Raw genomic sequence first — 24,888 nt, 5'->3', positions numbered from 1 at the left:
TGCCCACGTGGAGGAGCCGGGTCCAGAGGGGGACGTGGCCCTGCCCCCCGCGCCACCCACAGCAGGCACTGCGGGAGCTGGAGCTGCAGGACGATTCTCCAGCAGCCAGGGCATCCCCCGATGCGGCCTGCTCCCTGCCCCCCGCCATCCAGCCAGCTCCCCTGGAGGCGGGCAGAGGCTTCTGCTAGAGGAAAGAGGCCCTTGCAGTCCACTGGCTGCGCTTCCAGAACCAGGAGGACGGTGGCTCCTCGGTCCAGATTGGACAGTGGGCGTATTGGCGTGGCAGGCGGCATGGCGTCCAGTCCCCCTGCGCTGCTCTCGCCCTGTGATACTGGCTGACGGGTCCCCCGTGGGCCTCCTGTCGGAGCCCTGAGCCCTGGGCGCGTGATGCGGTTTAACGCAATCAGATGACTTTGCCCGTCAGATTAGACGCCTCCTGGACACTGGCCTTGGAGCTGCGGGCGGCACCCACCTGCAGGCGGCACCCACTGCGGGCGCCGGTGTTGGGGACACTCGGGGTGAAGGATCATAGGGCGGTGGGCCATCTTCGTGGCTAGGCACTTTGAACCACCACATTGAACATCTAAAACATTCATGTTTATTTGAACATTTTCCTGGGTTATTTATGCTGCGCCACGGAGCTGATCTGTGCATGTAGCTGAGCTGAAGTCATATCCACTTTTAAGAGAAAACATTTGCTAGAGACTCCAGTCCACGGCTTAGCGATCCTGCTGTGAGAGCTTCCGGCAGGGCCAGTGGATGCAGGACTGGGAGCCAGCGGTCTCTCCTGAGAACCCTGCGTGAGCCTCGAGGCGGATTCCCGCGCTATCGGCGCCTCCCACCCCACCGGCTATTGGAAACTGTTGTTAAGTATAATGAGCAGCGGGTCTTCCCCCGACGTCCCCACCTTCCATGTTCCAGCACCTAGTTTGGGGCCCAGCAAGTTGCTCAGTTGGAGGAATTGGGGCGCCTCTGGGCGGTGAGGCATGGTGCCTGCGGGCGCTCCCGCTCCGTCGGCTCAGTCCGCTCCGTCCGCTCCGTCCGAAGCCAGCAGTTCACCACCTGTCCGGGGCCACGGGTCCCCCAGGAAGGGTCTTGCTGTTGAGTCTGACTTGCGTTAGAAGCGCACACACAGCAGCTGCGAGAGCGCGTCGGTTAACCTGGCAACTAGTTCACATGTGAACACGCGCTCCACCCCCTCCCGTGTCCTGGCAGTGTCACCGGCACCACAGACAAGACCCGTGGGGACAGGAAAGGAAGGCTCTGTCCTCAGGACTCTGGTCAGAACTTGGTGTTTTGACCAGGGTTTCGAAACCTTTCATAGAAGAAACAGGTATGACCGGCGTCAGGGAAGTTCCGGAGTCCAACACTGGGCCCCGTGAGGGCGAGTGTCCGCCGGGCTGGGCGGCGTTAAGCTGGTGAACGAGCCTCCGTGTCTTGCTGGTCAGCAGGTCCCCGGGCCTGGGCGTCACTGTCACAGCGGCCACGCCGCCGCGAGGGCGCACTGTGCGGCCTCCTCCCCCAGTGCCTACGCTTCGCTTTCTGCAGGGCTGTCTTTCAAGGAACAGGCACGTTGACCACGAACAATTTTTGAGGGACAGGGAGGGCCCGCTGCTGTGTGGCCAAACCCAGGCACATGGGCGGAGACTGCCGAGCCCTGCAAATGGTTCTCGACCTCAGGATTCAGGCCGCGGCCTTCCGGGAAGCAGGGACCCCATGACTTGATTGCGATCATGAGGGTGGACTAGAGGTCTGACTGGGAAAAACAAACTGGCAAGTAAAGTGATGTGCAATGGGCCGCTCATCGGATGGTATCTGGTGGGGGAGGGGGGCCTCACACAGGCCAGAACCCGATATCCGATATCCGTGCGAACCTAGAGCTAGACCTCTGAGGGCGCCTCAGGAATGCCCTCCTGTCCGAGCGTGCCAGGGGCAGGAGGGTAAGGAAGTTTACAGTCTGAGGGGCGGGCAGATGAGCTGTAAGGAGATAATGTCGTGTCGTGACAGACACGCTGGACACACACGCCTGCACCTCATCACTCGGCCAGTTCTATGCTCCCAGGCGCACGGAGGAAGGAGGAGCCTCAGGTCACGTTGCAAATGACAAGAACACAACACGGGCAGGACGGGGGGAGGGGGGGCCGTGTAATTAAAAAGAGCACATCAAAACACTAGTGTATTTCTGCTGCTCGAACTACTGATTCTCAACATGTTGTGCTTTTGCGTTTCTCATTCTCTACAAGTCCTTTCCTTCCAGCGGAGGTGAAGCTGTTTTGAATGTTCTCTGGGCTCCTTGCACCGGGGTCAGCGGGGAGCTTCGGGGAGGGTGGCGTTGAGCTGGAGGTGGGGAGGGGAGGGCTCGGCTAAGCCAAGGCAGGGGTCGGCCAGGAGCGGCCTTGCTCGGAGACTCAGCTGGACAGAGGGTGCTGGAGGCTGGGCCTTTGGCAGATCCCCGGAGCCCAGCCCCTCTGAAGGCCGACAGGACTCCCACGGCACATCCATTCAAGCGCTGCCACCAACTTAAAAGCCTAGGGCAAGCAAGGACAGCTTTTGGTGCCTGTTAAACATTCCAGTTCATTACTCTAAGCGTGAGCTGGTCCCTGCTGGTGGCGGGCAGTGCCGACACGCAGCAGACCGCGGCTCCCGGCTCCCGGCTCCTGGCAGGCTCCCGGCTGCCCGCTCCCACCCACCCCTGCTTGAGACGATGCAGGCTCTCCGGACCCCAGAGCTCCCGGCAGCACATTACCAGCAGCAACTGCAGGATAAAGCCAACCGCTGAGCTCAGTTAAGCTGTGGACTGAGTGTGTCCTTTATCTTCAACAAGGACAGCAAACCCAAAGCCGCGCCCAGCTCCCGGCTGCCCGCTTCTGCTCTGAGGCCATGACACGCGTTATGTCCTTAGGAGCAGACGGCAGCACTATAACTACTTAAACCCACCACAATATCACGGCAGATCGCTTCGCTTTTCTAACAGGTAAATGTAACTGGCCGTTCTGTGTTTGGAAGCGTACCCGCCCAACATCAGTTCCTTTAGTTTCTAGAGAATAGGAGCGAGAGGCAATCTCATTTTAATTATATCTCTTTATTGCTAACAAAGGAATGATTTATGCAATTAAATTAACTGGCTAGAAAATTATTCTCAGCTGGGCTGTCCTGATTCTTTGCTTTCTGAACCGCAGGCTCTTACACTTGTGTGTGTAGATTAATTTTCCTGATATGCAGACAATGCCTCTTGTGTTCGCCTTTCCTTTTTTTTTTTTTTTTATTCAGAGGTTCCCTTTTCTTCTTGCCAACGACATGAATAATATTTATTGAACTGCTTGGCTCTGACTACATTTTATTTTTTAATGTTAAAAAGATAAAAAGATCTTTCCTTTCCAGCCTCATTACCCCGGGCAGAGTGAGGTCGGAGGGTCTTGTCTGCGGTCCCGGGAAAGCAGAAAAGCAGGAGGCGTGCAGACGCGTGGGAGCTGCACCGTGGGGAGCAGCTTCGCAGCCCCAGAGGGTGTCATGAGCAAATGCCTTGAGGACCCTCCCTCGCTCCTCCTGGCTTTCCTTGTCCCTCCGCCTCCCCCGCCCACCCCAGGGCCTCTCTCCTGTTATTCCTACCGGTGCGCCCAGGTAAATGCTGGCACTGAACCACCAGCCAGCCCACCTTTGTGACCTCCGTGAGTGGACACTGGATGAGGTCCGGGGGAGGGGGTGATGGAGGAATGCGAAGACATCCACAGAGCCGGTGGCAGGAGGGCAATGTCTGGTAGAGTGTTACGGCAGAAGGTGGATGCAGAGAGGGTGATGACATTACTCGGGACTGCCGGCGTTGCGTGGGCCTGCATTACTTCACCTTTCAGATAGGAGGAGGGGAGTCGCAGAATACCAGGTGGATGTTAAGTGACGGGAGGAAGCACAGACGCAGTAACAGGCGCTTCCCCTTTGCTCGGCCTTATCTGCGAGGCCAGCATCCTGGGCCGGGCAGGATGCCAAGTGCTCTTTGCTGCATGTCCTGTGTCTGCCCGGGTGCGGAGCGCTGCCGTGGGGGGCGGGGCGGCAGCCTGGGGCAGCACCGGAGCCACGAGCGGCTGTGACTGACCGCAGATGGGCTGCCCTGTCCTCTGGTTCACCCCCAGCCCCCGCTGCCCGCACCGTGTCTGAGGGAGGAGCCCTCCCTGACAAACCACAGTCGGAAAGCACCATGGGCCGGGAGCCAAGGCTGCTAGTCGGAAGTGGTAACTAGTTTGCTTCGAGGACCTCACGACCTTGGATGGACCCTCTCAGTGGATTTCAAGGACGCAGTAGATTAAACAACTGCAGCTCGGGGGGCAGGCTCTGCAGTGGGCGCTTAGTCCCCGGGAGGAGACGCAAAGACGCCACAGGGGACGCGGGCATTTGCAGACGCTGGCAAACGGCAGGCAGCCTGGTGCTGACGACAGGAGTCTCTGGGACCCTCACCACTGGGGCCGGTGCCCAAGGGCAGACGACGGTGCAGGCCCCACGCGTCCCCTCTGGCTTGGATCCCGCGAGATGCTGCCGTGCGCGTGCCGACAGCGGCGAAACGGAACAGGGAGGAGCAGCCTGACCGCGGGGCCACGAAATGCTACGCAGCAGTGTCCGTGGAACAGAGCTCCACGCAGAACGCTCCCCGCCGCTTCACTCAGCAATGAAGTGCCCTCACGGGCGCCGGCAGGCCTGCGCCAGGCCCTCCTGGGAGCTGACAAGGCCGTCACCCCCGCGTTGCTCCCATTAAGTGAGACGAGGGGCAGGAGTGTGCGCCCCACGCCGTGCCCGCGCGGTTAGGGGAGCCGCACAGAGGCAGCTCCCATGTAAGAAACTCACACTTGTTTCCGAGCGCGGGTCCGAGAGCAGGGGGATGGTTGTGGGGAGACAGCAGCGAGGGCTGAGGTTGGAGGAATGTCTTCTGTTAATCTAGGGGGGCACCGCTGCTTGCAATGCAGTAGGCGTCTGTCCGGAAGGGAAGGAATCCCTTTCTCACAGGAAAACAGACGACGCCACGGTGGTCACTGACGTCACCACCGCTGGTTCCAGGAGCTGCCTGCCCCGCGGCCTCCCTCCGAGCTGAGCCCTTCAGTCCTGCGGGTCTAACCTGAGGCCACAGCATCAGGTTTGCGAAGCGGGAAGGACGAGGCAGCGTTTCAGGGAGACCTGTGGGCAGTGAGTGGAGCAGAGGGGAGGTGACCGTCACTCATCAGGAGAGAAGGGAGCCACCCTGACGGCAGGCCAGGCGGGGCCCAGGCTGGGCTCCTAAGTGACTTGCTCACCGTTGGGTGGGTGTCTCAACTCCTTGTCTCAGGAAGTCACCGCCCTCCGTGGTGAGTTGTGTGGAATCTGAACTAGAACTCCAGAAGCTGGTGCTCGGGGACAACCGCGATACCATCACCCAGGAAGGGGAAATCGAGGCAGACTCGAGCTTTGGCTGAACAGGCATCCTTTTATGAACTTTTAAAATAACGTTAAGATGCTACTTAGAACCTATTTTGAGTCTAAATTCTCTCACACTTTTTCTGAGTTGCTCTGATCACTTTAACATTTTCAGCTTTGATGTTCCAAATCCTATGCCCTGGAGACAGTGCGGGCAGGAAGGCAGCAGCGCCCCATCACAGGGGAGCGCCGAAGGAACTGCAGGAAGGAGGGGAGGCCCTGACTCTGAGCTGGAATTTCATACACTTTTCTGGTCTTTCTAAAAATAGGGAACATCCCGTGAAACTGAAGTCAGATGCTTTAACTTCAGCCTGCAAGACGCGTATTTCAATTTCCCGTGCTTCGTCATACGATGGATTAGCTCCTTGAAATGTGTCAGTTGAGCTTGAAGTTACACAATTGCTCTACACAGGCCTCGGCTGTACCTGTGCCCTGCACAGCCGTTTCCATTGTGGTAATAACCTTTAGTGTTTACATGTTGAGAAGGCTCTGGGAAAAAATTCTAAATTGTATCATTTATTCTTCAGTCAAAACAGCCAATAGAGGTTTAAATGTGGGTATGTTTGGGGACAGAGAGAGATGAGTGAAGACATGAAACTGCTAGGCCATATGCTAATGTTTGGTATGAAAAAGTGCATGGAAGATGAGCGTTTTTTGTGGACCATGAACCTGGGGGAGGGGCTGTTATTTGGTCGCAGGACGAAAAGGCTGCTGCCGAGTAGCCCAGAGGCGGGGCAGGTGCGGGTTGTGCTTCGCCAGGACTGCCAGCGCGAGCCGGCTCGTGGCCCCAGGCCGAGCGGAGACCTGAGGCAGTGCCCTGGTTCGGGGGCTCGGTTAGTTGAGTGTCATCCATACACCAGAGGGTTATGAGTTTGATCCCCAGTTGGGAAGCATATGGGAGACAACTGATTGATGTTTCTTTTCCTCCCTTCCTTTCTCTCTAAAATCAATTAAAAAAAACAAAACCTTTTGCTTGATGTAGTCCCATGTTATTTTTAATGCATTTTAAATTTATTTTTGTACGTGGTGTAAGCAAGTGGTCCATGTTCACTTTCATCATGTGGCTGCCGTTTTTCCAGCACCACTTACTGAAGAGACTGTCCCTACCCCACTGTGTAGCCTCACCTTTGTGTAGACTGACCACAGGAGCGAGGACTTATTTCTGGGCTCTGCTGATCTGTTTTTATGCCAGAGCCATACTGTTTTGATTACTGTAGCTTTATAATATCGTTTGATATCAATGAGCATGCCACATCCCACTTTGTTCTTAAAATTTCTTTGGCTATTTGGGTCTTTTGTGGTTCTACATAAATTTTAGAATTAGTTGTTCTGAGAATGCCACTGGTATTTTAATGGCATTGCTTTGGGTAGTATGGAAATTTTAACAATATAATCCTTCTAATCCAGGGGTTCTCAGCCTGTGGGTCGCGACCCCTTTGGGGGTCGAACGACCCTTTCACAGGGGTCACCTAAGACCATTGGAAAACACACATATAATTACATATTGTTTTTGTGATTAATCACTATGCTTTAATTATGTTCAATTTGTAACAATGAAATTGGGGGTCTCCACAACATGAGGGACTGTGTTAAAGGGTCGTGGCATTAGGAAGGTTGAGAACCACTGTTCTAATCAATGAGCAAGGGACAGCCTTCCATTTATTTGTATCTTGTTCAAATTTTCTTCAGTGTCGTATAGGTTTCAGAGAATAAGTCTTTCACCCCTTTGATTTAATTTATTCCTATGTATTTTATGTTTTTAAAAAATACATATTTAATTGATTTCAGAGACACAGAGAGAGGGAGAAATATCTATATACTAGTATATAAAAGGCTAAGCAACCATCCGACCGTCTGGTAGGCATGATGCGCACTGACCACCAGGGGGCAGATGCTCAACGCAGGAGCTGCCAAGCCTCGGTGACCTGGCAGCAGTGGTTCTGGGGTGACACACCCCGAAACCAGAGAGGAGGGAACCCAATTCCAGGGTGCATCACCCGAGAACCGCCCTCTTGCACCCTGGGACCCCTTGGGAGATGTCGGAGAGCTGGTTTCGGCCCGATCCCCGCAGGCCAGGCCGAGGGACCCCGCCTGCTGGAGGGACCCCGCTCATTCTGCTAACACCCTTCGAGCCACGGTGCCACCCCAGGTGTGGCTGGCTGGGGAGGGCCCACAGGAGGTTGGCTCCAAGGCGTGTATGGCCCGTCTCACCCAGTCCCACCAGGCCAGCCATCTTCTAATTAATTCCCTTTCAATGTGCACGAATCTGTGCACCAGGGCACCAGTCAATGATAAGAGAGAATCACTGATCAGCTGCCTCCTGCACGCCCTCCACTGGGGATCAAGTTCAGAACCCAGGCATGTGCCCTGACCAAGAATCAAACTGTGACCTCCTGGTTCATAGGTCAGTGCTCAACCACTGAGCCACACCAGCCGGGCTATTTTATGCTTTTTGACAGAACTGTAAATGGGATTGTTTTATTAATATGTCCTTCTGATGGTTCCTTATTGGTGTACAGAAATGCAACTGACCTCTGAGCATGGCTGACAGGAAGAGCTGGGGCCGAGTCATGAAGAGCTGTAGAGCTTTATTATGAGTTAGGAAATGTCCACATTAAATGCATTATCCTACAAATAATAACCTATGAGTGTACACAAAATGACTGAGCTAACATTTAGTACTTCTGATACTTCCATTAAATTCAACTTCCAGTTACAAACATTAAACCACACAAGCTATTTAAAAACCACCTGCCACATGTGCATCAGGTGGGCAGCGTGGCCATCCTCTTCCTTAGCTCAGCTGCCTTCCCCTCCAGCTCAGCACAGCACTCCTCGGCCGCCTTCCCAATGCCTTCATGGTATTTCTCCAGAGCCCCTTTTAAGGTCAGAAATATTTCCTAAGTGGAAAGTGAGATGGAATGAGTCTATGCAGCCATCTAAACTGAAAATGAGTTACAAGAATCATGGTCTGATTCCTATTTATTAATACCACGTGCATGCACATGCGCGTCTATTCTCACTAAAAAACCCTCTACAAGCCAGACAGACACATCAACCACGTCTGCGCCTCAGAACAAGCCTGTCCTGTCACCACGGCCTGGGTTCTGAGACATGAGGACTTAACCGTCGAGGAAACTTCCACTTTGCCGCTCTCCATGGCAAACACCAGGCACACACCTAGGCAGCGGTGGCAGCGAGAGCCTCTGCCCAGGACCCGCCATCACTGAAGGCCTGTACACAGACTCACTACGAGCCCACGGGGCTGGGAAATGCCCCAGCCTCACCTGGCCAGGCTGCTCCACCAGCAAGAATGAGTTTTCACCCAAACCCACATGCATATGCTGAACATGAAGAAACATGAAAGCAAAAGTTTTCAGCCTGAAGGTAGTTTCTTCCATCTCATACTTAGCCAATGCAATTTTGATCTTTTATTATTTATTTTTAAAATTCTCAAACCTTGTGCTGGGGCCCTGACCAGAGTACGCCGGAGGTTCAAGGCCCACTCGCCATTCGCATGTGTATAGGCAAGGACACAGCACATTACTAGGTTAAACGCCCCTTTGCCCTACACATGCGCGAGGGCAATGCCTCAGCAGTAGCACTATCTGTACTGCGCAAGCGCACCCTCGTGTAACCTCTTTATGTTAGTGTAGCACGAGAGTCACTAACTGGCACGAGGCCTCTTTTGTTTGAGCGTGTATATCAGGTGCCCCTGATCGGCCAGTTGTTGGCTGCTTTGTTCACAGTAAAGCATGTCCCACCCACCTGCTGTTGCCCATGTGTTCTTCCCATTTCCTGCCCCCAAGGGGGTCCAGTCCCTGGCTGAGGAACTTGCCCCCCCTCACCTTGGTATAAGAATAAGTAGGATTCTGAAAGGTTATGGGAGGGGGGTCAACCTCTACTCTAGAAAACTGACGAAATCTTCAAAATGAGGGTGGCATAACTGACGTCTTCAGCTGGTGAGATGACCTCAAGTTAATTTCTCATCAACACTCACCTGGGACTTCAGTTTCTCCCTCTCCGTGGTATCTTTTAGTTGCTGGATGGCAAATTTAACTTTTTGGATTTCTTGGTTAATGGTGGTTATTCGCTCATACACAGCACCTCTTTTTTCTTGAACTTTATTGCAATCTCTAAAGAAAATGGAGACAGCCGATTATAATTCCTCTTCAGCATCTAAAGGGCAAACGTTGAACTCTGAGTCCAATTCCAAAGTGACCATGTGTATCTGACACACCTCAGCCTTGTCTCAGGAATAAAAGCGAACGGATGACGACCCCAGGGTGGGGCTACACACGTGCCGGGTGCCCATACACCACATGGGTCTGAGGTCACAGTCCCCACCCAGGGTGTGCCTCGCATGCCACTGGTGGGAATGTGAGTCAGGGCAATTCTACTGTGAGGCAGCTTGGCCACAAATCTAACGCCCAGGCTCTGCCCTTTGTTTCATCCACAGGAGGAACAAAGCAAAGGAAATCGTCCCCCGATCCCTAACATGACACCTGACATCCCTGACACCCATCTTAACTATTCTTAGCACCTTAGCTCAGACGGGAAGGAGACTGCACCAAGGGACCCCCAGCTCACTAGCTGACAGCTACCACGAACGTTAACACTACAGCTCTTCTCTGAGCACAAAATCCACGGTGCTGCCAGGATGCGACAGCCCGGTGCACTGGGAGGTGCACTGGGAGGTGCACTAGGAGGTGCACTAGGAGGTGGACTGGGAGGTGCACTGGGAGGTGGACCGGGAGGTGGACCACCTGGCCGACAGAGTAGAGCACTGAAGAGTTATGCAAATCACAGAATTGTGACCCTGGAAAGAAATCCAGTACAGCAACATCTCCAAATCTGGACACGGTCCCCTAAGACCCACAGCTGGCTCATCTGTTCCGCCCCTCACTGTGGAACACCTTTCTGAAATGCTAAGTGTTTTGGAATCTCAGGCAAAGCTCTTAGTTATCCCAGTGCCCGCCCGGCCCTGAACCGCTCCGTACTCAATGACCGTGCGCTTGTACTGCTTGACGTCCTCGTGTTTCTTGTTGATTTTGAACTGGGCTGTGGCGAGTTTTTCCTTCTTCACATTCATCAGTCTGCGCAAGGAATTCTCTTCCGCCTTCAGTTTCTTCAGTTCTGACTCCCCGCTCTCAATCTGGTCCTCCAGGTTCAGGTTCTGTGTCATGAGAAGGACTTCATGTCAATGCAACCAAGTAGGGTTTACAGACAGAATGAACGACTCTTTCTAGAAGAACAGCAATCAGACATGCTCTGAAAGGAGATGGAACCGTTTCAGCCCTGCACCCGCAGAAGCATGCAGATGGAGGAGACACCAGTAGGCAGGGACAGAGAGCACGTGACACCCACAGGGCTTCTCTTGCTGCTTTCTCAGAGAACTGGAACAGAGGTGCGTACAAGACCAGCTAGCGGCGAAGGAGGAGCAGGGAGGAGGGTGGCCCAGAGCTGAGAGAAGCAGGGACCCCCCCCCCTGCTCTGCGGGCTGCCGAGGGCAGACAGGCGAGAATGCGGTGGGGAACCAACACCTCGGGCCATCTCACACCCTAACCTCTCCGTCCTCACAAATGCATGGGGCGTGGCCTGGGGACAGGCAGGGTGAGGATGGGAAGGGTGCGAAGTGGGAAGAGTTTCTAGCCAGAGAAACTTAATGCTGGCGTTGGCTCTCCGCCTGCAGGGCCGACAGTCACTAACTTTCGTCTCTAGATCTCAGGGGGCACTAGGTCACCTGGAGGAGCACTTCCAACAACTGAACTCGAGTTTAAAACTTCCGCTACTTTTCTCTGAAACCCAGAGCAACAAGCGATGTCAGTGACGCCACCATCCCCGTCCCCTGGGGAGAGCTGGGCTGAAGAGACCAAGGAGCGCTCTGCCCCAGCACACAGCCCGCGGCGCTGCAGGCACCTGCTTCTTTAGGACACGGTACCAGAGAGGAAAGCAAATCCCCGGCACTAACGCCCGCAACACCAGGGAGGACAGAACAAACCTCCTTTAAGACACCGGCCAGCTTCTCCCTGTTCTCCGCCAGGTCCTGTATTTTCTTCTGGTACAGCTGCACCTCCAGCTGACAGGAGGGCAGGCCGTCCACCGAGTCGCGGTACACCTCGTACTTCTCCATCACTTCTTGCTTGGGGAGAAACACAGAAGCCGGGTGAGAGCCTTGTCGGGACGGGCAGTGACGTCAGTGCCTGCTGGGCAGTGATGCCACGGAGCAGCAGAGCGCACTCAGACGGCCGGACAGCGCGGTCATGCCGCCTGAGCCCAGGGGCATGGGCAGAGGAAAGCTGCCTTCATTCACCAACCCCCTCTCTGAAGCACCCCCAAGGTTTCTCCCATGACCTGAAAAGACTCCATTCTGCCAACACTCCCACCACCGATTCCTCCCGGGCAGCTGCCTCCCGATTATAATCTTAGTCCTTTGTGTAAAGATGACTACTCCAGCTCATTTTTAAAAAAGACTAGTTCCTCTTCTAAAACCAGAAATGAGCACTGTTGACCACACCACCCTAACAACGAGGGCTTCTCTCCTACCGCAGCCCCTTCTCAACCAGTGGTCGTCATCAGCAAACTGCTCGTTTCCCGTGGTCTTTTTCGTACTAACAGCACCTTGCATGTCGTGGACATAACGCATCACCTGTCACGTGCTCTACAGATATGTCCCATTCCTGCACTGTTCTCTGTAGCTTTGGGGTTTCCTATCTTAATTTTAAAAATCCATCCCAGACCAAGATTATATGTGTTCTCTTGAAATTTCTAAAACTGCTGAATTTTTAAATTTTAATCTCGTTAAAATGTACTTTTGCAAGTGCTGCAGGTGTAGACCCGACTCCCTCTGCTTCTACATGAGCAGCCATTGGATGAGAACTGCTTGCTAAATCCTCCCCGCTTCTCTCAGAACATGCAGATCTCCTGGGGCTCTCGTTCCTGCTCTGTGACCTTTGTCTATTCCTGTGTGGGAATTCTTAATACTCGGGAATTACCTGCGTAACAACCTCAGAGATGAACCGGAGTGTCTTTCCATAGTTTATAAAACTTGCCTCATAAAAGATGCTCAATCGTCCACCCACTTCTACTGAGTCCCACTCTACCCACCTCTTCCCACAAACACCCAGGGTCTTTAAACACAAATCCTACCACGCCCAGCACTCCCCTCTGAAGCAGTCGCTGCTGCGCCCTGGCTCTCAGGTCAAATCCAGCACCCTGAGCCTCCACCTCTGCCTAGTTTTCCATCACCTCAGGCCACTCTCCTTCTAGGCATCATGCTTTGTTCCCAGAACACACCTACGACCTCGGAAACTTTGCATATGCTGTTCCCTCTGCCCAATGCAAATGTACTAGGATCACCTGTTCGTCCTTCAGGTGTCAACCTCAATTCCCCTCCTCCCCCAACCCCAATTTCCACAGGGTAAAGCAGGCTCCCTCATCAGACTACTTCAAAGCACCCATACATTTTCTGTTTGTTTCTCTTTGTGGAGTTTTACATTCACAGCAAAATTGAACGGAAGGCACAGAGATTTCCCATATACCTTCTGCCCCGACATGCAGACCCTATGCTTCTTCATAGTACATATTGAAACCTGTTATTATATGGTCTATGATAATAAAAGCATAATATGCTAACTAGACTGGATGTCCTTCCGGACATTCTTCCAGACGAAGCCGGGCTGCGAGGGAAGCCTGGGTCCCAGGTGCCTGCCAGCAGCCCGAGGGAAGCCCGGACCCCAAGGGCCGGAGGGACAGTGCCAGCAGCCGGGGGAAGGAAGGCCTACTCCTGCACGAATTTCGTGCATTGGGCCTCTAGTTGGTTATAAAACTGTTTAATACTTTTCCCCCTTAAAATAAAGTACCTAAGTCTCATGAGGGTCACCCAGGGCAAAGCCTAAAACACGTGTTGCCTACGTGCACAAAAGCCTTCAAATTCTATGTCTTTATCCCAAACCCACTTTGAGAAGAGCCACAAATTAGAGATTCGGGCAAAACGCTTAAAAGGGAGAGATGGACAGGAAACCAGGAAATCAGATAATTAACAAATGATTAGACAACAGTTGCCAAAAAGACAGAAACTCATTAAAATAGAAAGGAGCCAGGCTGGTGTGGCTCAGTGGATGAGCATCGACCTATGAACCTGGAGGTCATGGTTTGAGTCCCGGTCAGGGCACAGGCCCAGCTTTCAGGCTGGATCCCCAGTGGGGGTGTGCAGGAGGCAGCCGATTAGTGATTCTCTCATCACTGATGTTTCTCTCTCCTCCTCCTCCTCCTCCTCCTCCTCTCCCTTTCCTTTCTAAAATCAATAAAAAACATGTAAAATAACATTTAAAAAAAGTAAAATAAGAAGGAAACTTACCCTAGAATTTTTAAGCTTCTGGACTGTATCTTTCATTTTTTCTTTATAATTTTTCACCTTCTCTGGGGAATCCACAATTTTTGTTTTCAAACTCTCTTGTGCTTCTTTCAAAGAAACCACTGATAGCTTTAGTTCATTCTGTGGAGAAAACCTTTTTATATATTAGAGACGACATTAGGTTGGAGATTTCCCATTACAATGGGAAAGAACAAGGAAGTCAGGTCCATGTTCGTGGCAGTGGGGGTGAAATTAAGTGATGGCCAGTGTTTCCTGCCTTGAGGCTCACGTTTGTGTCCAGGCCCCAGGCCAAGCTCTCCCTCAGTCCCTCAGGCTCCTGCTGTGTCCTGGCCTTCCAGTGTCCAGTGGCCCCCTGCAAGCTGGCCACACAGGTCCTGTGATGGGCCATGCAGTGTGGTCCTCCTGAGGGTCACCACCTCCGCCTGCACGGCCCGTGTCCACGAGCCCTGGAAACCCTCCCCACCTGCTCCAAGCCCTCCATCGGCCGGACACAGGCTCACACCCACACAGTCCTTGTGCGGTTCAGCTGTTTCTCAACTGACAGACAACATGGGCATGTGACCACTTAGTTACTTTTCATCTCCCAGGACCCAAGCAAAGTAACAGCGCTGAGAAGGTGCTATGAAAAAAGTTCAATTCGATTCATTTTAAGGGAAAAGACACAGGAGACATTTGACTATATTACACCCAGTTAAACACTCCTCCACACAAGCTCCCCAACCTCAATGCTGCTGAAGGGAAAGGTGCTCACCAAATGCTTGGTTCTCTCTAAAACATCGGACTTCTTTTGGGCATTTCTCTCTTGCAGCAACACCTAAGGAAAAAGCAAACACTCTTTCGTAAGGACTCAGAGCAGGTTTAGAGAGCCTCTCGGAGCTCTGATAAAGCTAAGGTCAGAAAAGAGCTGGGGCATTAGGCCAGTTCCCTCATGCCCTCGGCCCACACTATCCGGCCCCCCCCAGCCCCACAAGTACCCACAGCTCCCTTACTGAGCAGCTCAATGCAATAGCTGCTCAGTGCTACGGCCGCCTCAGCAGCCCAGACAGAAGGAAAACAGTGCCGTGGTGCCCACGTGACCCGCTCTCGCGGAGAGGAGAGTCCGTGGGGCTTCCTAGGTCCGATGCTGCCGTCCCCTAACTGCACTGGCAGCCTGGGCACCGCGGCAAGCCCTCCGTGCTTCTGTCTGTCCAGTGCTGCTCATGCACTCCCGCCCCCGTCTGCAGAGCCGCTCTTCTCAGAGTCGAGGTCTGCCAGGACACACCGTTTTCTGCCGGAAGTCCTGGTTCAGCAGCTGCTGCAGCTCCTGGATCTCGTCGGAAAGCTGCTGGAACTCGGCCTGCTCCTCCGCTGGAACAGAACTGAGCAGAGCGGCGCCAGTTAACCCCACACGTGGTGCCGGTCTGGGCCGTGCGGGCCAGACTGAAGGCTGGGCCTACGGAACTTCCCTGGGAACACCCTCCGCCTTCACGTCTGACTGAGATGGACCAGCTGCCTCCAGGACACGCTCCCTCCGCTTCCCCCATCAGCTCTTCCTTCTTGGGGACCATCTCCGTGGGTACCGTCTGCGCACCCCACCCTCTGACCCTGACTGAGAATACGGACTCGGGGCCCCTGCCCTGCCCTGCCCACACGGCTGCTCCCTGGGCCCGGCAGCGCCTTCTCTGGCCTTCCCAGGCCTCCCTAACTGACCCTCACATGCCCAGTCTCCTCCACAGGAAGGCTCTCCGGGTGAGGCTCTGAAACATGGTCTAGAATCGTTCCTTTAATTCTGTCCCCTACTGCCAGCGAGTCTGACAAGCTCTCATTCCCAGCCACCTGCGTGCAGCCCGTCAGTCCCCTCCTGCCCCCGGGGTCCACCTTCTACTGCCACTCCCCGGGGCGGGCTCTCTGCATGGTAGAGCCCCGCGCGGCTGTGATGGACAGAGACGTGCTTTGCTGCACGTGCTGCTAACACTCCCCCAGTCTGGCCCTGTCGCTTGATCTGCTGCGCTAAACCCACCACGTGAACTTGGACATCTGCCTCCTGTGCTGTCTTTTCAGCTACTGCTGTCCCTGAAGGCAATTCACGGGAAGGCCTGTGCAGCTACACTCGGACCCCAGCATGTGAGAAGTCCGTCAGTTCCAAACCAGAACACACAAGGCCAAGGAACCCTAACTCGCGAACGGTTCTCCTCCTGTCTGGCCGGAGTCAACAACACGCCCCTCTGCTGAGGTAGAACGCTGACCACTAACGGGCCGCAGGGAGCCACTGCACCGCTGCTGCTCTCCTGTGCCAGCTAAACACTTCCGGGCCGCTCCAGAGAGTGAGGTATCACTTGGCACGTGCCCAGCTAACGCACTAACAGCAGGAAAGAAACAAAAGATGGATTACACCCGAGAGTGAGAAAAAGGAAAAGGTCAACTTAAAACAGTGTTTTAGGTAAGAAAGATAAGAGACTTGAGATCCAGTGTAAGGCTGTCAAACGCTTACAATCTACTGTGCCTGCTTGAAGTGGTGTTTATTTTATTTGTAAATCTGCTACTTACTCCAGTTTCTCCAACTTCATTAACGCCTCCTGGTGAGCCACATTTAGCTGCTGCATTTTGTCCACAGAAGATTTCTATTAAAGCAAGTTTAGTAACTTCACATTAGCTTCCAACATAATCAGCAGCATGCTCACACATCACCTGCCAGGGCAGGCGCAAACACTCGCTACCCCTTCACCGTCAGAAACAAGCATGTGAGACGGCACCAGGCACTGGGACGGCGCACCAGGGATTTCTGTGCCTCCTCACACAGAAGTGTTGGTGCAGCGCCGGGAACAACACCTGAGACGACAGTGCCTGGACGCCAGTAGCTCGGTCGCCCTGAAGAGTCAGTGCTGAGTATAAGCCACAACCCAGCTTGTTCTAGTGCTAACCACAGGGGCAGCAGCCACTTGGGTGGTGGCCAGGGGAGCGTCACAGGGGTCTTTGTAGAAATGACAGATGTCTGAGCAGTGACTCAGAAGTGATTAGAAATGAGTCAAGCCGCGGTGTATGCGCATGTTGGCACACACACGTGTCGGCTTGGGGAGCGTGTGACGCTCAGGAGGCACGGGCGTGGTGTGGTCTGTGCTCAGTGTGGCTGGAGCTGAGTCTGAGTGCCTGACTCGGGGCTGTGCCCACAGCTGCGGACAGAGGGGAACAGCCCTCCAAACCCTCGGAACTGCAGGATGCGCGCATCTGGGACAGGGATTTATTGGACGGAGGCGACCATGCGGGGCGGGGCCAGCATGATAAACAAGCAGCATCAGTCAGGCCGTCACTGAGGAGCAAGCGCCAATTCCAAGCCTCGGTGATTTAAGGGCACCGCTAACCCCAACAGGGACCCGGGACTCATCACGACTCTCCTCCCTGCCATTTCCTAAAACAGGAAGAGCAGCCTCAGCCACAGGAGTAAACAAGCCCAGCCTCTCCCTAACGTCCGTCACCAAACAGCCAAGGCAGCCTCCCTGAGGTGCTCCCCGTAACTAGGCCTGCCCCTCACATACACACAGCGCGCTCGGTGCTACAGCACTCAGTCATGCGCGACAGCCGATTCACAGCAGATCACTAGTTTATAACGATGCTACTGGTCTGGTCTGCGACCCCAGAATCCTTTCCAGTCTTACATATTGCCAGAGAAACTCCATGTACGTGTCCCGGCATGCTTCCCTGAAGTGGATGAAGTTGATGATCCCACTCAAAAACCGACTGGTCCGTTTGGCTTCTAAAATAGAAAGCAAGACTCTTTAAATAAATCTTTGAAACAATATAAAAGTGGAAACTACCCTCTCCCACATGCACTCTGCTCGCAGGACACAGAACAGAGCTGGTGTGCTGGAACGGGCCAAGGTGCACAGTCTGCCCTAACTTAAAGATTGGATGATCTCTGCGTTAACAGCTCAAAAAAATGTTCAGGCGAACCACGTTTGGCCACGAGAAAAGGGCAGAACCAGCTTTCTCTCCCCCTTAACCAATCACAAAGCCAGACACAACGGGCTGCAGCAGCCGAGGACAGCAGCCCCGAGGGACACCGCGGCGGGGAGCCCTGTCCACGTGCCAGCCCACCGCCACCCACAGTGTCCGGGCTGCGCCCAGGGAGGAGGAGCACAGACCCACAGCTTCTGCTGAGCCATGAAGGAGGAGTTAGAGTTTGGAGAGACCGAGGCAAACAGAATTGAAACTGGCCTCTCCAAACTAAACGCCATTGCCCACCTTCCACTCCATCTGTTCAAGGGAGAGAGAAGCACCAGCAGTATAAGGAGAAAAAGAAAAAATCTTTTTAAAAAGACCTGAATCAAACTTTTACGATTTACAACTAGAATATGTGAAATGAAAAATCCACTCAGCAGGATTAACAGGAGACCTACAGAGGCAAGGACCAGTGAAAGGAAGGCAGCAGGAAAAGCCAGAGTCGAGCATGAACAGAGCACCATGCGTTGAGGGACACCCCCAAACAGCACAACGGATGAGTAAGGGGAGCCCCACAAAGAGGAGTGGCAGACGGACCTTCATAAAATAGCCCACCACTCTCCACACTTGATAGAACTACAAGTTATCCAAGGACGTAAGCAAATCTGAGGGAGGGGGCGGGAGGGGTCACAGACAAATCCCCGAGAGGCGCACTGATAAACTGCCGAGACCTGCGGCAGGAGAAGCAGCCGGCGGCAGCAGCTGCGGGTTCGTCCAGGCTGAGGAGCAAGGGGTCAGGATCACTGACCTTCACATAGAACAGCTGACGACGCCCTGGCCCCACCGGCCACAGGGCCCTGGAGCTGGGAGCCCTGCAGGATGTGCGACCTCGGCAAGGCTGCACACATCCCAGCGACAGGATGGATTGGGGCAGTGATGGCGAACCTTCTGAGCTCGGCGTGTCAGCGTTTTGAAAAACCCTAACTTAACTCCGGTGCCGTGTCACATATAGAAATTTTTTGATATTTGCAACCATAGTAAAACAAAGACTTATATTTTTTGATATTTATTTTATATATTTAAATGCCATTTAACAAAGAAAAATCAACCAAAAAAATGAGTTCGCGTGTCACCTCTGACACGCCGGATTAAGGGAAACTCTCCCCCCAGTGCAGGGGGATGGCGAGCTTGCTGGCACCTCTTCCTTGTCATTTCTGAGACAGTCAGCTCCTCTGACAAGTCTAACTGTGGCCACTGCCACGTGAGTTTTAGTGGAAGTAAACTCTGTGTCTCTAGAACCATCAAAATTCAGAGTTAAGATAAAAAGTGGCTTTAGACAATGATAACCATGGGAGAACTTCCAGAAGCAGAATGAACCTCAGGAGGGACATGGCCTTGACCCGGAAGCTGAAGACGAGTTTAAACTTATAATCCAAAATGCACACATGCACCTGTGTGCACGCACACACACGCACGGAAGAAAACCCCTCTCATCCGTTTGTGGGTGCAGCTGAAGCGGGGCTAAGGGGAAATTTATGGCACTAAACACCTTTATTAGAAAAGAAGAAACGTCTCAAACAACGGCCTCAGTTTCTACCTTAAAAAAATAAACACCAGGGGGGCAGGGGGGAGAGCAAACCCAGAGCAAGCATGAAAAGGAATAATGCGAGGCACAAAAGCCAATAAAGTGGAAAACAGAAAAATCAATGGAATGAAAAGCTTTTTCTTTGAAAAGACCAACAAAAGAACATTCTCAAATGTAAGGAATTAAGAACAACTACTACTAGATGTGCGGGCACATCTAGTCAGAGGGGCCAGGGAGAAGTAAGAGTGGAGAGAGAAACTGCTCGAGTCCCAAGACTACAGAGACAGGTGAAATGATGCAGGAAGACAGGAGCAATGCTATGTTCCTACCTTGCCAACCTAAGTGCAAGAAGGAGTCCCTGGAGAATGGAGACCAGCAGAGGAGCCCTTTATTTATTAAAGAGACTGAATTCTTGCCCTGACCAGTTTGGCTCAGTGGCTAGAGCGTCGGCCTGTGGACTGAAGAGTCCCAGGTCCGATTCCGGTCAAGGGCATGTACCTTGGTTGCGGGCACATCCCCAGGAGGGGGTGTGCAGGAGGCAGCTGATCGATGTTTCTCTCTCATTGATGTTTCTAACTCTCTATCCCTCTCCCTTCCTCTCTGTAAAAAATCAATAAAATATATTTTAAAAAAAAGAGACTAAATTCTTAATCTGAAACCTTCCCATAGATTTCAATTATGCACTTACAATTGGCGAACTTTTATATAGTGTCAATTACACGTCAATCAACAAAACAAAAACCAGAGAGTCAAAGGGGACAAAACAAGTTGTGAGCAGCACACCAGACCTCTTGCTCCAGGAGCCCCTGGGTGTGTGAGCATCAGAGGCAGAGGTGAGGGCACAGGAAGTCAGGACAAGCGCACCTTCTGGTACAATAGCGTGACTATTCGTGGTTTACTGAAAGACATTTTCTCCCTAGTAAACAGTACTTGTACATTTACATCCGACAAAACTGAGCCCACTGTGCCACATCACAGCTTGCCTACTACTTGTATTCATACTCTCAATATACGGGACATTCTCAAATGTAAGGAATTAAGAACATCTCAGAAAAAGCTTTCCTGTGGCTCTGCAAGGACAGCACTCCAATATGAGGACGTAAGAGAGTCATCCTTCTGAATGGGATCCTCCTTCCTTTGGGTTGTACGTTTATTCGTGGAAAAGTGTTGGGAGACTCTCACTCACTTGGGTACAGGATGTCGGCCGTCTCGAAGTCGTTCACGCGGCAGATGGGCAGAAACGAGTTCCTGGAAGACGCAGTAGAGAAAACACTGAACAGTGTACTGTCGATCACACACAAGCCCAGGACAGAAACAGCTTCTTTTCAACGAGATTTCTAGATATATTCTGAACGTCAAAGGACCACGGCAGACATCCACTGTGGCACTGAAATCGTCTTTTCTGTACATCACGTGAGTGCCCGTGCCCAGGCACAGTGGTCGATCCACATAAACAACGCACACTCATGGAGGTACTAGGACTCTTAAGAACACAACGGCCTCCAACAATTTTATGTTCACACCCCTTAAAACTGCGATTCAAAGTGCACACGTGGAGGCAGTGAGTCATGCTCGCTGAAAGTCTACAATTTAGAATATATATGGGACGGAGTGGAGAGCAAGAGGGCAGACATTCCTCCCCAAAGAAAATCGTGTCATTAAGAAAGCTTCATGTAACGTGGATAGGGTTAGACTAAGCAAATAAAACAGCTCTCCTCACAGGTGAATAAACAGGTTGCTGACGGGTAAGAAGCCTTCCATCAAATGCGGGTACATGACGTCCGAGTTCACTGGCATCTGAAGGGGAAAACCAAGTTACACATTAACCTGACGAAACGAGAAAAGTCTTCAAGAACCTCAACCACAGAGTGAGATTAAATTATATTAACTTCTCACTAAAGAAAAACAACCACAAATGGTATAGATCCTAGAGCTGTGGTTAATATTAACAACTAGGTTCACAGAGGGTGTGCAAGAGCGGTTCTGAAGGCAGGAGGAAGGAAGGGCGCTGGTTCCGGTTTCTACGTAGCAGCACGACCACGCTGGCTTTTACACGCGCTCGCTTACCCGCAGAACAAGCCCAGGGCAGAGCGCGGGCCTGTGTCAGACACAGAGCGAAAGCTTAGATTCTACACAACCTGCTGTGGTGCTGCATCACCTGCACCTCCAGACGGCGCTCGGATGAGAGACACATCTCCTGCTAGAAATCCCTGACGTGCTAAGAGCTCAGCTGCCCCCCTCAGCCGCTTTCCCCCGACGCGGCTCCGTCCTGAGGACACGTCTCTGAGCGCCTGCCTGGGAACCTGCACACCTGAGGCCCTGGGTCTCTCCCTGGTTTCCGTCTGACTGCAGCTGTCAATATAAACCATCCTTAGGCCTGAGATGCCTTTCTAAGTGACATTTCATACAAGCCTTTCATTTTGTTACAAATAAAGTGAAGAACTTCCTGTCCTGAACCTGAGCCTGCGAGGGTGGGACGTGAGCAGAAAGGCCACCGACCCACCATGTAGAAGTGCTCCAGCCGCGTGCCGTACACGATCTGCAAGGACCTCAGGTAGATCATGTGCAGGACCTCGGGCTGCGGAGAAACGCCTGTTAGTGCTGTGTCACCACCGTCCTCACCACCCCACACAGTCACCGCGTGCAAAGGACAAGACTGACATCCGGGGGGGGGGGGGAGGGGGGGGCGCTAGAAGGGGTCAATAGGGGGGAAATGGGGACGTCTGTAATACTTTCAACAATCAAGATAATTTTTTTTTAAAAGACTGAAGAAGTTCTCTTTGAAAATGCCTTATATACTTACCACTTCTCCTAAGTAGTAAGGGGGTGGTAAGATGGGCTGCCTATGCTCAGAGACACAATGAGAGCAAGTCGATCCAAATCCAACCCCAGCAACCCCCCCGCCCCCCCCCCCGACTGGGGAAGAGGGGCCAGTCTTCCCAAACAGGTGGTCCGCACTGGGGTGTTTTTCTTCAAAAAGGAGGTCACCCAGGGCGGCCCTCCGGCTGCCCTTCCGCCCGAGGCTGCGGAACCCAGGCTGGCCCTCCCGCCAGCACGCTGGAGGCAGGAACCTGCACGCCGTTCCCACCCACGTCCCAGAGTTAGGAGAACACTGCGGCAGGGTCTGAATGTGACAGGGTGGCCAGGGATGTTTACAGCGTCGTCTCCTAGAGTAGCAGCTCCCAAATGCGGGCCCGCAGAGCCTGTCCTATCCCTATGCAGCGTCGTTTGTCCTGGGAGCCTCCCTTTCATTTTAAAGAACTAAAGGGCAGGAGACCAGAAAGCTGTGCCCCACACCATGAACCAGGCCCTCCTGTGCTATCGCTTCACCGGGACTCACTGGTCACACAGCTCATTTCCGCACTGCAGGTGTTCCTGCAGATCTAAGCAACACGTCCCTTCCCCTGGGGACACAGTGCAGGAAGGCTAGCAGCTCCCAGGGCCGTTTCCCAGCAAGCCCTGGCCTGGGAGCCAGAGGGCACCTCAGAGCACCACTCCCGCCACAGAAAACTCAACAGGAAGAAAAGGACCATCTTAAAGGACTGAATTCCTAGCGGAATGGAGACCTCACCCCACATGAAAACTTGTTATTTTAAAACGACACGAGGAGCGTCTCCGTGGATTAAAACGACTGGCTGCCCCAAGTACTGGGCACAGGCCCTTCTCCACACCCAGAGACCCAGCGTTTGGTCCGCTCTCACTGCCCCGCCCGCCCGCAGGCAGTCCCGCCTCACCTTCGGATTGGGGTACAGGTCACTCTTGGAGAGGTTTTTACCATCAGCCCCGGTTAGGATTTTGTTTCGAACGTGAGTCACAATCTCAGCTACATTGTATCTGGGGAAAGACAGGGTCTCCATCCTGGGGGTCTCCCCGAGTCTGAAGGAAGAAGAGAGGTCAGAGAAGGGCAGGACGGCAGCTCTCCCCCGGGAAGCCCAGCGCGGGAGCCAGGAGCCGAGCTGATGCGCACCGGGCGTCCGCAGCCATCGGGCACCCTGGCAGGGCGTCCGCAGCCATCGGGCACCCGGGCAGGGAGCCCAGTCTCACAACCGCCTGCAGCTCCGGTCACTGCTGCGCTGACGGAAGCAGCCTCTCTGGTCCCCACTGCTCCCTTTCATTTGGTTGAAGAGACGGGGAACCATGTTTCCTTCTTTAAATTGGGGGCACATCGATCCTGAGAACTAATCCTCAAAGCAAGGTGCTAGGCAGCACCCTCCGCAGAACCCTGTGTGACAGCGACGCTGCCCTCTGACCCGCACCTACCCCCTACCCCGGGACAGGGTGCGGGGCGAGGAGGGAGAGGAGCCACCAGGGGCACCCTGAAAGCAACACAGAAACCCGCGCCCGGTGTCCGCCCACCTGGCGGCGTGGGGGCTCCTGCTCCGCGCTGGGTGCACCGATCAGGAGGGGGTCAGGCAGCCGCCTGCGGCCGGGCCCCCCGCTCCCTCCTCCCGGCCCGGCAGGAGCCGCTCCCACGGCCACTCCTGTTTTCCTACCGCGGACCGCCCTCCCCGGGAGGCCGGGCCCAGAGCCCAGCGGAACCTGCTCAGCTCCGCAAACGAAGGGAACGCCGCTCTGCACCGCCGCGCCCAGACCACCAGGGCAGGAACCACAGCTGCGGGCGGGAAGGTCCCGGGACTGGGCCTCCAGCTCCGCCCCCACTCGGGGCTCCGAGACCCACCGCGGGGCGGGGCGGCCGGAACCCTAACCCCGCCCGCAGCCCCGACCGGGAGGACCGTGACTGACACTTCGCTGGACCGAGGCGGCGCCTGCAGGCGGAGGACCACGCGCGGGCCCCGCTCGGGCCACGGGCCTTCCCCTCGAGCCCGGGTATAACGCGGCGTCCGACCCCTGCGCCCCTCACTGTCTCTGACCCCGGGCCGCCCACCGCCTCCCCGCCTCCCGCCCGCGCTCACCGCTCGGGAGACAACGAGCCGGACGTGCAGCCTCGGGCGGAACCACCCCCAAGGCGCCGACCGCTGTTGCAGTTTAAACCCGCCGCCCGGCCCGGGAGCCCCGCCCCTTCCGCCTACTTCCGGTAACGGTCACGCCGGAGGCCGTTGCGGCTCAAAAGACTGGAGCGGCGCGGGTTCCAGGCGGAACCTGTCTCGGGGCTCAGGCATCCGGTCGGACCTGAACTCCGCCGGAAGTGGGCGCTGCGGCTCGGTGCGCGTCGCGGGGAGGGGGCGCTGCGAGCTCGCGGTTGGATTCGTGGTGCTCAGGCCTCTGGCTGTCCTTTGCGCTACGTATCTATATTAAATATGAATGAATAGGTAAATAGATACAATGCTTTTGAATATTTTCATGAGCATTTCGGTGCATATATATTTACATATAATAGTTTCTTTTCTGTGAAAAGCTGGGCTGCAGATACACTGAAGATGCAGCAGGACCTGGAACAGCAAAGCCTGGGGGCGTCTTGACTGCACGGCGTAGTCACTGGGTGGCGCCGTTGCACTAGGAGAGCCTGACACCGCTGCAGCTTTCTTTCATTTTCTTCTACACAAGTATCAGAATGACACTGATAGACACCGAACACTGTTCCGGGTGCGACAATTGAACCCTAAATTACAGGCTT

At 54.0% G+C, this 24,888-nt stretch overlaps 1 protein-coding gene across 1 annotated transcript; it reads right to left on the bottom strand.

The window, feature by feature from the left end:
* Positions 1–8,004: 8,004 nt before the first annotated feature.
* NUF2 (NUF2 component of NDC80 kinetochore complex) lies at positions 8,005–24,315 on the bottom strand. The gene is made up of 14 exons (XM_059673200.1): positions 24,227–24,315; positions 23,048–23,189; positions 21,817–21,891; positions 21,034–21,110; positions 20,500–20,561; positions 17,446–17,543; positions 16,340–16,413; positions 15,075–15,171; positions 14,565–14,627; positions 13,796–13,933; positions 11,438–11,578; positions 10,437–10,612; positions 9,437–9,572; positions 8,005–8,336 (listed from the first exon to the last, which is right to left on the bottom strand). The coding sequence occupies exons 2-14, from the start codon at positions 23,168–23,170 to the stop codon at positions 8,202–8,204; spliced, it is 1,395 nt and encodes a 464-aa protein (XP_059529183.1). The 5' UTR covers positions 23,171–23,189; positions 24,227–24,315; the 3' UTR covers positions 8,005–8,201.
* Between the last annotated feature and the right edge of the window lie 573 nt (positions 24,316–24,888).

Source organism: Myotis daubentonii, chromosome 18, assembly GCF_963259705.1.
Source record: "Myotis daubentonii chromosome 18, mMyoDau2.1, whole genome shotgun sequence".
In the NCBI taxonomy this organism is placed as follows: Eukaryota; Metazoa; Chordata; class Mammalia; order Chiroptera; family Vespertilionidae; genus Myotis; species Myotis daubentonii.
This window is presented reverse-complemented; position numbering and strand designations above follow the sequence as displayed.

What these genes read in the sequence shown, in the direction of transcription:
- NUF2 (XM_059673200.1), bottom strand. Translation starts at nt 23,170, where the DNA reads ATGGAGACCCTGTCTTTCCCCAGATACAATGTAGCTGAGATTGTGACT. An exon ending in GGCCGACATCCTGTACCCAA is followed by an intron (nt 17,544 to 20,499) that starts GTGAGTGAGAGT and finishes TTTCTATTTTAG; the next exon opens with AAGCCAAACGGACCAGTCGG. An exon ending in TACAAGCGCACGGTCATTGA is followed by an intron (nt 9,573 to 10,436) that starts GTACGGAGCGGT and finishes CATTTTCTTTAG; the next exon opens with AGATTGCAATAAAGTTCAAG.